This window comes from Bos mutus, unplaced genomic scaffold (genome assembly GCF_027580195.1).
Source record: "Bos mutus isolate GX-2022 unplaced genomic scaffold, NWIPB_WYAK_1.1 CTG1445, whole genome shotgun sequence".
NCBI classification, from domain to species: domain Eukaryota; kingdom Metazoa; phylum Chordata; class Mammalia; order Artiodactyla; family Bovidae; genus Bos; species Bos mutus.
In genome coordinates this window covers 1-13,529 of record NW_027218905.1, presented here as the reverse complement: position 1 = coordinate 13,529, position 13,529 = coordinate 1, and the positions used below count along the sequence as shown (strand labels likewise).

Sequence of the window (13,529 nt, the reverse complement as noted above, 5' to 3'; positions counted from 1 at the left end):
TCAAATGACACACAATCGCAGCCACTCACTGTGACCCTGGAGGGCTCCCTGAGCCACACGGCCTTCCACTGTCAGGGTGGCTCCACGTAGACTAGAAGAAGGTCCCAGATGGAGGGAGAAGCCAGGTCCCAGGCAGGGTGTGCAGACACAGTCACCCAGGGCCCTCTAGCCCAGTTTGAGGGGATCCTGTCAGGGAGGGAAGAAATGTTCCCCTCCCACTCAGGGGACCTCTGCCAGGGTCACAGCCCCTTCAGTTCTGTGTCCTTGGGGCCCACTCTCCTCACTCTAGTCCTGGTCCTGCTGCCTAAGCCTGCCTACTAGTCCCCCAGCCTGAACCCTCTGCTCCACTCTGACCCCTGGAGGAGGCCTGCCAGGAGGAAGCTAGCCTGAGGTGGGGGGATGTGGGAAACATTCCTGATGCACCCATGTAGGTTACCTGGACAAACGGGCCTCAATCACAAAATTCTCCTGGGTTTTGACTTCAGTGAGCAGGTCTTGCATCTCTTCGTTGCTTACTCTCTTCTGGATATACTCAATGATATCCTCAAAAAAGCTTTTACCCTAGCTGGATAAAAGACTAGGATGAGAAGAAACTATGGTGTAATGTAAATGGTAAATGGTACTGAGCATAAAGTGGTTAATGTTAATCTTCCTGAGCAGCAGTCACCTGGGGATACTCTAGAGGGATTCATCTGGGGTTATGGGTGGACTGTGTCCAACCGCCCCAATCATATGTTGAAGCCACAGCCTCACCCCCACCTCAATGAGTCTATTTGAAGATAAGGCCTTTAAGGTGGAAATTACAGTGAAATGAGGTCATAATTGTGGGGCCCAAATCCAAGAAGATTTGTGCCCTTATTTGAAGAGGAAGAGATACCAGCTCACTACTCTCTCTGTCTATCCTGCAGCATGAAGGGTTGTTAATTTTTTTTCTTTCTCCTGTTTTAGTAAGAGTGAAAGGAACCCAGGTCTCATATGGAGGGATCCCAGAGCACTAAATCTGTTTGTTTATTGATTGGGGTGTGGGTGGGTGTGGGAAATGACAGAGAACTTGGTTATCTGCAGAGGTGTTTGAGATCAGTAGAGCCAGTACCTGCCTGAGGTATCAGACCTGGTTCAGTTCAGTTGAATTCAGGTCAGTTGCTCAGTCATGTCTGACTCTTTGCGACCCCATGAATCACAGCCCGCCAGGCCTCCCTGTCGAAAACCAACTCCTGGAGTTCACTCAAACTCATGTCCATTGACTCGGTGATGCCATCCAGCCATCTCATCCTCTGTCATCCCCTTCTCCTCCTGCTCCCAATCCCTCCCAGCATCAGGTTCTTTTCCAATGAGTCAGCTCTTCGTGTGAGGTGGCCAAAGTATTGGAGTTTCAGCTTTAACATCAGTCCTTCCAATGAACACCCAGGACTGATCTCCTTTAGGATGGACTGGTTGGATCTCCTTGCAGTCCAAGGGACTCTCAAGAGTCTTCTCCAACACCATACTTCAAAAGCATCAATTCTTCAGTGCCCAGCTTTCTTCACAGACCTGGTAAGCACATGCTTATATATGAGATCCCTGGGCGGGTGTGGTGACACAGCATGGAGGGAGAGGTGATTCTGGGGGAGGGGGAGTTTTCCACCTGCATCTAACACAGTCTAGGTAGAGGGGACAGTTCCATACTCAGCAGGACCTACTGTGTGGCCCAGGCCACAGAGCACATTACATTTCATCCTCATAACAATATAGGGAAATATTCTTCTCATTTTACAGGTGAGGTCAGATAACTGTGCTCCAGGTCACACAAAGGGGAGGCGACAAAGGCCAGACTGGGGTTCAGTTCAGGGTCCGCTGATCCTTGCAGAGCAGCTGGGCAGGCGACAGGGCAAGAGTTGGAGGAAACAGCCTCTGTGGTGATGCCCCAGGGTTTGGGAGCACGAGGAGTCTCGGACCAAGAGAGAGGGCAGGAGAAGCTTCAGGGATGCTGCGGGACCTCCACTCCCTGCCCTGTCTGGTCTTGGGGACTCCATCTGCTGTCCTCTCTGGCTGTGGGCTGTTCTGGCCTCACTTCTGAGTCATGAGCTGGGATCTGAGGGACCAGGAGGGAGAAACCAAGCACCTTGGCCATGGCTCCCAGAGAAGAGGGCCAGAAAGGAGGCTATGGGACAGACCCCAGGGTGGGGGAAGTCCCCTTGGCCTCCATGGACACGAGGATGCTTATCTATTCCCTTCTGATTCTTGATTCTTCTCTAGGTTAATTCGGATAGTTGGCAGCATCTCAGTTCTGGGTCATAAGTAGGAACCACCCAAACAAGCAACAGCTGACTACCTGAGCAGTCCCGGAGGTCTTTTGGGTTCATGGCAATAGCAGGATCTCAGAGATCTCCTTTCAGCTCCTTGTCCGTGTCAGGCTAGAAGGAGGTGTGGCTTCACCCTTGGGAAGGAAAAACAGACTGCAGGCTCCATCATAAGTGAGCAGTGACTGCAGGGAGCAGCGAGGGGTTTGGTCTCCAGCGGCTTCCACTAGGACGGCCACCAGTGCCACCATGGACTTAGCCCAGCGTGCTTCTCTGTCCCCTGGGCTCTGCTGGCCACTAGTTAAGGAAAGTTACTCATCCTCCCACTGCTCTCCTCACCCTGAGTTAGAGTCCTGCTCTCCTGTTGGGGCACAAGGAGAAGGTAATCAGACAGGAGACAGCCATCTGCGAAGTTATAGGGGCAATAAAACCAGACACAGAAGAACAGATAGGAGGGGATACTCTGGAAATTACGTGAGGGAACACTTGTGTGTACTAATTGGTAATAACTAATATTGATTCATTGTCTATGACATGCAGGCTCCTGAAACTCACCTAAAATTAGGTCAGCCCAAGTTTTCATGCTGGTTCCAGAGCCTGGTCTTTCTGATCTACATCCCACATTTGTGATGACTATGCCCTATGCCTTTTTTAATATAAAAATATTTATTCGTAGACATGTTTATTAACAAATGAGTGTTTTCATTCTAAAATGATGTCTTGCTCCCTGTGCTCCAGTCTCTGCTTTAATAAATTTCCTGATGCTGCAGCTCCCACAGCCCAAGCCCTCCTAGCTTCTGCAACAGCCTTTATCCCACAAGGGCCTGAAGTCCCTCCGACCCCACCCAATCCCTGAAGTTCTGCCCTGGGTGGCTGAGGACCCCTGATGGTGCCCAGTCCTCTCTGCTGTCATCCCCTGACTGTTGAACTTTTAGGCTGTTTCTAATTATTTATGTAAATAATAGTGCAAAGAACACCTTTCTTGTAGAAAAGTTTGCCTTCATTTGATAATATTTCTTTAAGCTATTTCTGGAAGTAAAATGACTGAGTCTGAGGGTATCAACACGTAAAAATTTTTCATACCTAGAGCCACACTGTTATGCAAAGAAACTACCCATCTATATTTAGACTCATGATATAGGAGAGTGCCATCCCTTCAATCTTGTCAGTTCTCAGTTGTCTTTTTTTTTTTAAGCAGATCTTTATATTGAGAGATTTTCTTTTGGTTCTGGTTGTAAATATCATGTGCTGGGAGGTAAAGAAAGAAAGCAAATGTTGATTATGTTTAATCCTTTTTTAGAAGGCAAAAGAGCATTTATCAACTACCCCTCCTGAGACCCGACTGAAATGATAAAGATCATTATTGATATAGCAACAGCTATTGATGAGAGCCTCAGGTGTTTCTGATTTTGCTCTACACTTCAGTTGCTCTAAGATTTTATAAATTATAACGTATATTATTCCAATAACCCTGAGGTGTGTACTATTGTATCCCTGTTTGAAGATAAGGAAACTGAAGCATAGATGTTATGTGTTTCGCCTAAGGTCAGAAATCTTGTTCATGGTAGACTGGGATCCGATTCACTCTATGGGCTCAAGATGCCATACCTGGCCTCTCCTCAGTTCAGTTCAGTCCTTCAGTCCTGTCTGACTCTTTGCAACCCCATGGACTGCAGCATTCCAGGCTTCCATGTTCATCACTAACTTCCAGAGCTTGCTCAAACTCATGCCCATTGAGTCGGTGATACCATCCAACCATCTCATCCTCTGTTGTCCCCTTCTCCCCCCTCCTTCAATCTTTCCTAGCATCAGGGTCTTTTCCAATGAGTCAGTTCTTTGCATCAGGTAGTCAAAGTATTAGAGCTTCAGCTTCAGTGTAAGTTCTTCCAATAAATATTCAGGACTGATTTCCTTTAGGATTGACTGGTGTGAACTCCTTGCAGTCCAAGGGACTCTCAAGAGTCTTCTCCAGCACCATCGTTTGAAAGAATCAATTCTTCAGTGCTCAGCCTTCTTTATGGTCCAACACTCACAGCCATACATGACCACTGGAAAAACCATAGCTTTGACCCGACGGACCTTTGTTGGCAAAGTAATGTCTCTGCCTTTTAATATGCTGTCTATGTTGGTCATAGCTTTTCTTCCAAGAAGCAAACATCTTTTAATTTCATGGGTGCAGTCACCATCTGCAGTGATTTTGGAGCCCAGGAAAATAAAGTCTGTCACCGTTTCCATTGTTTCCCCATCTATTTGCCATGAAGTGATGAGGCCCGATGCCATGATCTTAGTTTTTTGAACACTGAGTTTTAAGCCAGTTTTTCACTCTCCTCTTTAACTTTGATCAAGAGGTTCTTTAGTTCTTCTTTGCTTTCAGCCATAAGGGTGGTGTTATCTGCATATCTAAGGTTATTGATATTTCTCCTGGTAATCTTGATTCCATCTTGTACTTCATCCAGCCTGGCATTTCTCATGATGTACTCTCCATATAAGTTAAATAAGCAGGGTGACAATATATAGCCTTGATGTACTCCTTTCCCAGTTTGGAACCAGTCTGTTGTTCCATGTCCAGATCTAGCTGTTGCTTCCTGACCTGCATACAGATTTCTCAGGAGGCAGGTCAGGTGGTTTGGTATTCCCATCTCTTGAAGAATTTTCTAGTTTGTTGTGATCCACACAGTCAAAGGCTTTAGTGTAGTCAATGAAGCAGAAGTAGATGTTTTCTGGAATTCTCTTGCTTTTTCTATGATCCAATGAATGTTGTCAGTTTGATCTCTGGTTCCTCTGCCTTTTCTAAATCCAGCTTGAACATCCGGATTTTCTCTGTTCACATACTGTTGAGGCCTAGCTTGGAGAATTTTGAGCGTTACCTTGCTGGTGTGTGAGATGAGTGTAATTGTGTGGTAGTTTGAACAGTCTTTGACATTGTCTTTCTTTCCGATTGGAATGAAAACTGACCTTTTCCAATCCTGTAGCCACTGCTGAACTTTCCAAATTTGCTGGCATACTGAGTGCAGCACTTTGACAGCATCATCTTTTAGGATTTGAAATAGCTCAGCTGGAATTCCATCACCTTCACTAGCTTTGTTTCTAGTGATGCTTCCTAAGGCCCACTTGACTTCACATTCCAAGATGTCTGGCTCCAGGTGAGTGACCACACCATCGTGGACATCTGGGTCATTAAGAACTTTTTTGTATAGTTCTGTGTGTTCTAGGCCAAAGGACCAGAGCACCCCCAAAATCCCCTTCCTTCTCGGGTATCCAGTCACATCTCAGGAGTCCACATCCTGAGCTGAGCCCACCTGAGCAGGTGTCACCCTCCCTCTGCACTGTTTAGGGGCCCCCGGGGGATGGGAGGAAGCCCTCAGACACACCTGCCTCCATATCCAGGCTCTGTCCCTGCTTAACCTGCTGCCTCAGACCCTGACCTCACCTCTCTGAGCTTCCATTTCCCTTCTTCTGTCAATTAGTGGCAATCATCCTTTTCTCAGACATGCATCCTGAGGATGGGGAGTTAGGCGGAGTCTTAACCCCCTGCTTACCCAGGAGTCTTCCTCTGCCTGAGTGTGAACAAGATCCAGTTGTTCTCAGCTCTGCAGATGCAGCCACCAGCTGTGCATCTCTTCAATAAACCGCACACACCCTCTGGGCCCAGATATACACCAGGAAGCAAAAGGGAAAGTGAAAGCCCTCATGTCTGAGTCATTCAGGCCTGCCCACCTACAGGGCCCCACCCTGGGCTATTGCCCCCTCCCTGTTGACCCCTTAGAAAAACAAGCTCAGCTCTGACAAGCCAGGTCCTTCTTGGCTCAGCACATCCTACCCTGGATCTGTGAAGGAAGACCTGCCACCAACAGAGCGTGAGGCCCTTGGCAAATCACTCTCCCACCCTGTGGGCTTCTTCCCAGCCCCTCCCTCTCTCCCCCTTTCCCATGTGATACCTGCCTGACTTGCTGATGTTGCTCTGGCCAATGGGGTAAAGGTTGCTGTCCAGGTCTTTGATCTAGAAGAGGAGAGCTGGATGCTTACCCCATACCACACCCCACTCCCCGCACCAGTACCCACCACTGAGCTCTGGAGCAAGGCCAAGGCTGGGTGAGGAGCCTGGAGTCAGGGTCAGTCCTGCTTCACTATGAGCAGGCTTTTCCAGATACAGGGAAAGCAGGACCTGGGGGTATAGTGGAGAAGGGGTTGGGAAGGGAACAAGTTGCGGTCAGCAAAGGGGAAGTAATGAGTTAGACTTGCAGACAAACACAGAACCTCAGCCCTGAAAGAATCTTACATCTGGGTGTCTCTGCCCACGTGCACTTCTACTAAAGGTCACAGTGGACATCAGGGTTCAGGCAGCTTTACCTTAGGTAAATAGAGAAAAGCTTTTCTAATTTTTTATGTTTAACAGGTAATGTAAGTCAAGAGTGGGTTTAGCAGCCTTCGGAGACAGAGGAGCTAAGCAACAGAGGCTGAGCATGGTGCAGCCACAGGCAGGAGGGTCAGCTGGGACTACACGTGGTTTGGAAGCAGGGCTGTGACAGAACAAGTCTCTTATCACCGATTGTCACTGACAGGGAGACGGGGCCCAGCCCAGCTCATCACTCATCTGAGTGTAAACACTTGGTAGATATTCTGTGCAAGCAACACAACTTGCTGAAAAGAAGCAGCTTTAGCGTAAATACTGACCTCTGCAACTTAGAACAACACTGCTCAGTTAGGTTTAAGCCCCAGGAACAAGCCAACAGGAGGCTGTGTGCAGCTGGTGTGAAGGCGGCTCTGTGAATTGCAAGGTACCTTTGAGACATGGGAGCAGCAGCTTAAAACCACCCAGTGCCAGGGCCTGCAGAGAAACTAGAAACCACACCAGAGGCCCTGCTGGGAGGGACTCGGGTCCTGGGTGGTGGGCACGTGCGTGTGGCACAGACCCCTGCCAGTCTCTCCCCACGTGGGACAGGACAGCAGGTGGCGACAGACAGCCGTGTGACCTGGGCTCAGGGAAGGCAGGTACACTGGCCCGGACCCAGGACAGCTGTGCTACAGAAACACCACGTGCTTGCTTCACTTCCTCCTGGGACAGGACACCCTGTGTCCTCCCGACCAATCAGCTCAACCTGGATGCAGGAAAGAGGCTGGAAGCACACAGAGGCCCCTCCCCGGACAGTCCTTCCCAGGCAGGGGACGTGGCCACGTTTCTGGACCCGGGGCCCAGCTTCCTCCTGTTCTCCGTGGGGGTGATACCACCTGCTCTCAGAGGTGCAGTGAGGATCCGATGAGGATCCAGGTGACAGTGCTGTCACAGCGATGGCCCAGCCCAGGCTCCACAGGAGTGAATTTCCCTGCAGGAAAGAGGAACAGGGAGTGGGATCCCAGTGAAGACTGGTATCAGGGGAGCAATATTCCTGGAGGTCGGGTCCCTACTGCACCTCCCTGTTGCCTGCACATATATAACATACATGCAGAGTACTGAGAAAGGGGCTCAACAGAGCAGGAGAAGCACTGGCATCGCGCTGGGGCCCTTCACCCCTGACATCCCTGCGACATGCACCAGGTGGAGGGGATTCGTGTTTGTTTCCAGCTGGGGAAGTGAGCGGTGCACCTACTGTCGTGTGAGGGGTGCTTGGACCCAGAACAGCGTGAGGAGAGTCATGTCTGTTGGTCTGAGAAGAGGGCACACGTGCATCTAGGAAGCACTCCATCTGGAGCCTCTTGACCTGAGACTTTATCCCCAGGGTTCAGGGTCCCTGTTACCCATTCATCTTCCTCACCCTTCAGCCTGACCTACTGGTCCAAAAACATAGTCCCTGGACCCAAGCTATTCTGTGTCCTGAGAATTTGACACTGGGATTCCTGGTGCCTGGACCTAAGGCCCCTGCTGGCAGGGGCCTCAGGGGACAGACCGTGAGCTCCTGCAGGGGGACCTGTCCTGCTTCCTGTACTTCCTGAACTGTGCGAGTTTGGGGGTTTCTTTCCTTTCTCTGACCTTCTCTGCTTCCCCCAGCACCCTCTTCTGTGCTCACTTAGTCAGACTCAGTTTCTGTTGCTCAGAACCACAGGGATCTCACCTGACACAGGGGTCACTGTGGAATTGCATCCACCACACACTGAGCTCAGTGGGGTCCAGCTCTAAGGGTTCAGGGAGACATGGGGGTGGACACTGAATGGTTCTGTATCCAGTGCCTGAAACCCTGCCCAGAAGTCTGTGCAGGATGGGAATTCTCCAGGAACTGATGAAGAAATGAACTCCTATTTCTGAAGGTCAGGCAGGCGATGGCCATGACTGCTGATGGTTCGATCCCTGAATTGACCCTTCTCCAGGTCCCCTGGAGAAGGAAATGGCAACCCACTCCAGTATTCTTGCATGGAAAATCCCATGGATGGGAGAGGCTGGCAGGCTACAGTCCATAGGGTCACAAAGAATCAGACATGACTGAGGGACTTCACTTTGCTTTTTTTCTTGCTGACATCTTCAGGAAGGAATGGAAGGGCCAGTTGAAGCCTCAGGGAAACACGGGCTGAGAGGGAGCCTGAGGCACTGAGGAAAGTCTTCCAAGGAAGGTTTGGACAAAAGTGCGGAGAGGGCTCTGCAGCACGTGGGGAGGGTCTTAGGAGACGTGCTGGGACCATTTCCAGGTCCCAGGTCTCTGGCTTCCTGCCCTGGGCTCCAGGCATTGGAGCCAGTTAGGTGCTCACATGCTCCACACATGGAAACAGAGAGTTGGTGCCCTGTGGAGCAGGCCCGTGGGGGTGAGAGCCAAACCCTGATGCTCCCCTTTCTTCCCTGGAGAGAAGGAGACTGAGGTATCCCATGAAGGCTCCTCAGAAGGTCCTGGCAGGTGCAATCCAAGATCGGTGACCATGTCAGAACATGGCCTTGGATGGACTTTCCCTCCGTCCCTGCTCCCATCCCCCAGCCCCTCAGTCCTGCCCCTAGGGATGGAGTGAACCTGGCCTCCAGCTCTGCCCTCAGGGGACCCCAGGCTCTTGCATGCTGCTTTGGTCTGCAGTTAAGGTTTGGCATCTGTGCTCAGAGTCATGGGCAGCCAGAGAAAAGCTGGAGGCAGGTACTGCAAAGGTCAATATACTTAAGGGTCATTCTAGCCCTGTGTGGGGAGTAGATGAGTGGGGCAGGGCAGTACCCAAGGTAAACACAGGAAGACAGTTCTGGAAGCTCCTGCAGAAGTCCTGGTAAAACATGAAGGCAGCCTGGTTGAGGCGTGTGTTGTCTCTCTCTCCCCTCTGTTTATGGCTGACCCTCTCTCACACCTGCACACAAGCCCTCTGCTCTCAATCACCCTTGGGTGCCCTGTGTCCATCCTGGTCCCCAGGGCTAGAGGAGGAGCATCGCCAAGCTCAGATCAAGTCAGATGACACGGGTATCCCCAGGCATCCCACGGGGCCTGTGGGGATCCAGGGTCTGAGGGAAATGATTGGATGGGAGCCCAGCAGGCAGGCAGGAGGAGCCATGGAGGATGTGCTCCCTGAGACCCTGGGAGACAGGCTCCTGGGGAAGGAGGTCAGCATCTGGAGCCCAGCTGAGCCCCTCAGTCAATGCAAGGAAGCCTCAGTGAATCAGCTCATATTTATTGAACCAGAGTCTAGAGAACACAAGGTGGAGAGAACCAGAACCACCTGAAATATCTTATCCAGCCTCACCCCCAGCTGAAGAAGAAACCGAGGGTCAGAGAGTCGTGTCTGTTGGCCCCAGGCTGTTTCATCTCCTGACACACTGAAAAGTTCCTTGACCTGTTTCTGCCTCCTTGTTTCATCCTTCTTTCTTTCTTTTAATCAACCTCTGTTCCTCCTCCACATTTGGATTTTCATGGAAACGTCACTGGTCTCTCGGTGCACTCTGGACCCAAAGAGCTCCTGGCAACGTGTCAGATGTTCCATCCACTGTGTTGTCACACCACTGCTGCCACCAACATCATCACCACCATCGTCATCAAGAAGCCACTGCCTGAAGATCTACACAGACAATTCTTCATGAAGACGTACAGATGGCCAGCAGGTACGTGAAAACATACTCAACGTCACTAATTATTAGAGAAATGAGAATCAAACTACAATAAGTTATCTCCCCTACAGCGATCACAGGGGCCATCACCTACATCTACAATGCTCTGAGGCTGTGGAGAAAAGGGAACCCTCTACACTGTTGCTGGGAATGTAAATTGGTGCAGCCACTATCAAAGGCCATATGGAGTTTTCTTAAACAAGTAAAAATAGAGCTACCATATGATTTAGCAATCCCACTTCTGGGCATATTTCTACAAAAAAATTAAAGCTCTAATTTGAAAAGATACACATACCCTGATGTTCATAGCAGTACTATTCATAACGGCCAAGACACGATATTAACCTAAATGTCTGTTGACAGATTAATGAATAAAGCAAATGTGGTACATGTATACACTCCATGGAATCCTACTCAGCCATAAAGAAGAATGAAATAATATTATATGTAGCAATAAATATGGATCTAGAGATTATCATACTGAGTGAAGTAAGTCAGACAAATATGTGATACTAACTTATATGTAGAATCCAAAAAAAATACAAATGACCAAATGAATAGAAACAGACTCATAGACAAAGAAAACAAACTTTTTACCAAAGTTTTGGGGGATAGGTAAATTAGGAGATGGGATTAGCAGATACACACCAATAAACAAGGGACTGCCTACTGTAGTAGCAAAGGAACAGTATTCAATATCTTGTAATAAACTATAATGTAAAAGAATAAAGTTTAAAAATAAAATAAAATTTTAAAAAATGAAAATAAAAATAAAAACACACACTCAAGTAAAAAAAAAAAAGAATAAAAACGAATATAGATACACACACGCTCAGATGTTCTGTTGTGTCTGACTCTTTGCAACCCCATGGACTGTAACATGCCAGGCTCCACTGTCTATGGGATTTCCCAGACAAGAATATTGGAGTGGGGTGTCATTTCAACCTCCAGGGAATCCCTACCCAGGAATCAAACCTGTGTCTCTTGCTTAGCAGACACATTTAGCACTATGCCACCTGGGAAGCCCAGATAAATACATAGATATCTGTATAATTGAAGCACTTTGCTGTATACCTGAAATTAACAGAATATTGTAAATCAATTATCCTTCAATAAAACAAACAAATGAAAGAAATCACTGCCTAAGTAAGACACATCAGCTAGGGCCAAAGATGAGTTGATGTTGGAGGAGAGGTCTAGAGACCACCACCAGGGGAAGACTCTTCTTGCTGGGACATCACAGCCTGTGGAGGGCGATAGAGGAGCCCCTGCCACTTCTGGATCCCAACAATCCTAACTGACGTTCTCCCATTTTCAACCCGTTCGTACACCTGGCCTCTCATTGCTAGTTCGCCTGCCTCTCCCTTTATTCTGCCTCCAGTGTCATCTTTAGTCCAAAGTGGTTTCTGATGGGAGGGGAGTTTGGGGGAGAATGGGTACATGAATATGAATGGCTGAGTCCCTTTGCTGTTCACCTGAAACTATCTCAACATTGTTAATTGGCTATACTCCAATATAAAATAAAAAGTTCTTAGTATGAAAAAAGTGGTTTCTCCCCACCTCTCATCTCTCTGGTCCCCCCTCCTCCCTTAATCCAGGCTCCAGGCCCCTTCCTTCTCTCTCCTCATCTATCACCTATATCCATCCCTTCCCTGATGTGCTCAACTAATGCCAAATTCCTAACACCCAGCTTCATTAATGTGGTCTCCAGCTCTTCCCTCTAACAAGGTACCTCTGCACTTTAGCCCCTCACATGTCCCTGGACCCCACACTGCTCTGGGGTGGCTGAATCAGGTCCTCCTGCAGACCCTCATAGACCTGGGTGAGCTTCCTCCAGCTTCCTCTCCAGCTCCCTGGCCCACTGCCACAGGTTTTCAGCTGATGCTGTCTTTGCACCGTCATGCAGGTGCATTGAATCCTTCACCAGGAAGCCCACATCCATCAAGAGGAAGACCCCTGCAGTGGCCAAACCCACGATCTGGCCTCCTTTGCTAATTGTAAAAGCTGGGGCTTTGAAACCTGCCTGTTTCTTTTGGATGGATGGGGATGATATTCTCCCAAGCATTCATCAGATGTTTGCTGCAGAGCCAGAAATGGCTTTGCCTGTCTGCATGTCATGGATTAGATTTTCAATGCATTTTACAGCTTCTGTGACTTTCTCTGTTGTGGGGATGCTCTTGAGTATCTCTAGGAGAACCTTCCATTTTTTCATGAGAGTTGACATCATGCGACTGGCTATAGTTTCTACTGATGACCTCTTCATATGTTCCAGGATACTGGTGGACACACTGGTCACAGTACCTACTGCTCCCAGCCCTGTCACAGTGGCCAAGAGCACCACACTGGACCCCATTGTCATGAGTGCCAGAGCCAGGCCAACGATGGTCAGAATACCAGACACAGCACCGGTGCTGTGGGCCATCACGTTGGAGATGGTACATCCCTTATGGACCTTCTCAGCCTTGTCTGCGAGCTCACGGAACTTGCTTATGCACTCCTCCAGCTGCTGTTTCACCCGAGGAAACTGATTCAGAAACCTCCTCCTGTCCAGCTGCTCTTTGGAGAGTCTTTCTTGGTCCTCCTCAACCAAGGCTCTTTCAATTCGTTCAGATATTTATGTAGTTCATCCACATCTTCCCTGTAACAATGAAGGTCAAGGGATTAGAAAGGCAGTTTGTTGTCTGTAAAATTGGCTCCATAATATCTATTCTGCATAAATACAGATATGTTACTATAAATCATTAGAAAAGAATTTTATAAATGTAAACTTTTCTCTTTCAACCTTAAACATGTTTCATACTTTATAGATGCTCCATCTTGAAATAGCTAGACTTGGAATAGGTAGACGAAAGTCAGCTTTGGATACTGGCAACTTAAGAGAGGTATTTGAGAGAATTCCCAGGTGGCCCAGAGGTTTCAACTCTGCATTCCCACTGTCTGGCCTGGACTCAATCCCTGGTTGGGGAATGAGGATCCCACAGGCCATATGGCTCAGCCAAAGAAAAGGTATGTGGTAAAGATGTCTCACAGGTGGGTCAACACCACCACTTTGAAAGAGTTTTTGGAGTGGGAACTCCACAGATAAACAAAGACATGTAGGACTGGAGGAGAAAACCTTCATTCAAGGGCCTCAGTGTGTAGTGAGAAGTCTCCCTGCCCTTTGCCCTTGGCTACTGGGAAGTGGTCCCTAAGCCCCTAGAATTCTGGCTGATAGGAGTGTCCTTGCCTGCCTGGGCCTTTGGCCACTG

The 13,529-nt window shown here is 48.8% G+C and overlaps 1 protein-coding gene and 1 long non-coding RNA gene across 7 annotated transcripts; both read right to left on the bottom strand.

Moving 5' to 3' along the window:
- Positions 1-6: 6 nt before the first annotated feature.
- On the bottom strand, positions 7-11,278 carry LOC138986784 (uncharacterized). Of its 6 annotated transcripts, none has more exons than XR_011463438.1 (7): positions 9,921-11,278; positions 7,509-7,603; positions 6,954-7,043; positions 6,218-6,279; positions 5,819-5,921; positions 2,312-3,527; positions 7-2,071 (listed from the first exon to the last, which is right to left on the bottom strand). It is a non-coding gene; the product is annotated as an uncharacterized lncRNA (long non-coding RNA). The 6 variants fall into 6 exon arrangements; XR_011463439.1 differs by having other exon boundaries at positions 2,312-2,416; XR_011463440.1 differs by having other exon boundaries at positions 7-1,530; positions 2,312-2,416.
- An 8-nt stretch (positions 11,279-11,286) lies between these two features.
- LOC138986783 (apolipoprotein L3-like) lies at positions 11,287-12,892 on the bottom strand (the record flags this gene model as incomplete). Its single annotated transcript, XM_070366715.1, has 2 exons — positions 11,287-12,325; positions 12,380-12,892. Coding segments are annotated over 2 exons (747 nt in total), but the record flags the coding sequence as incomplete, so codon positions are not given.
- Between the last annotated feature and the right edge of the window lie 637 nt (positions 12,893-13,529).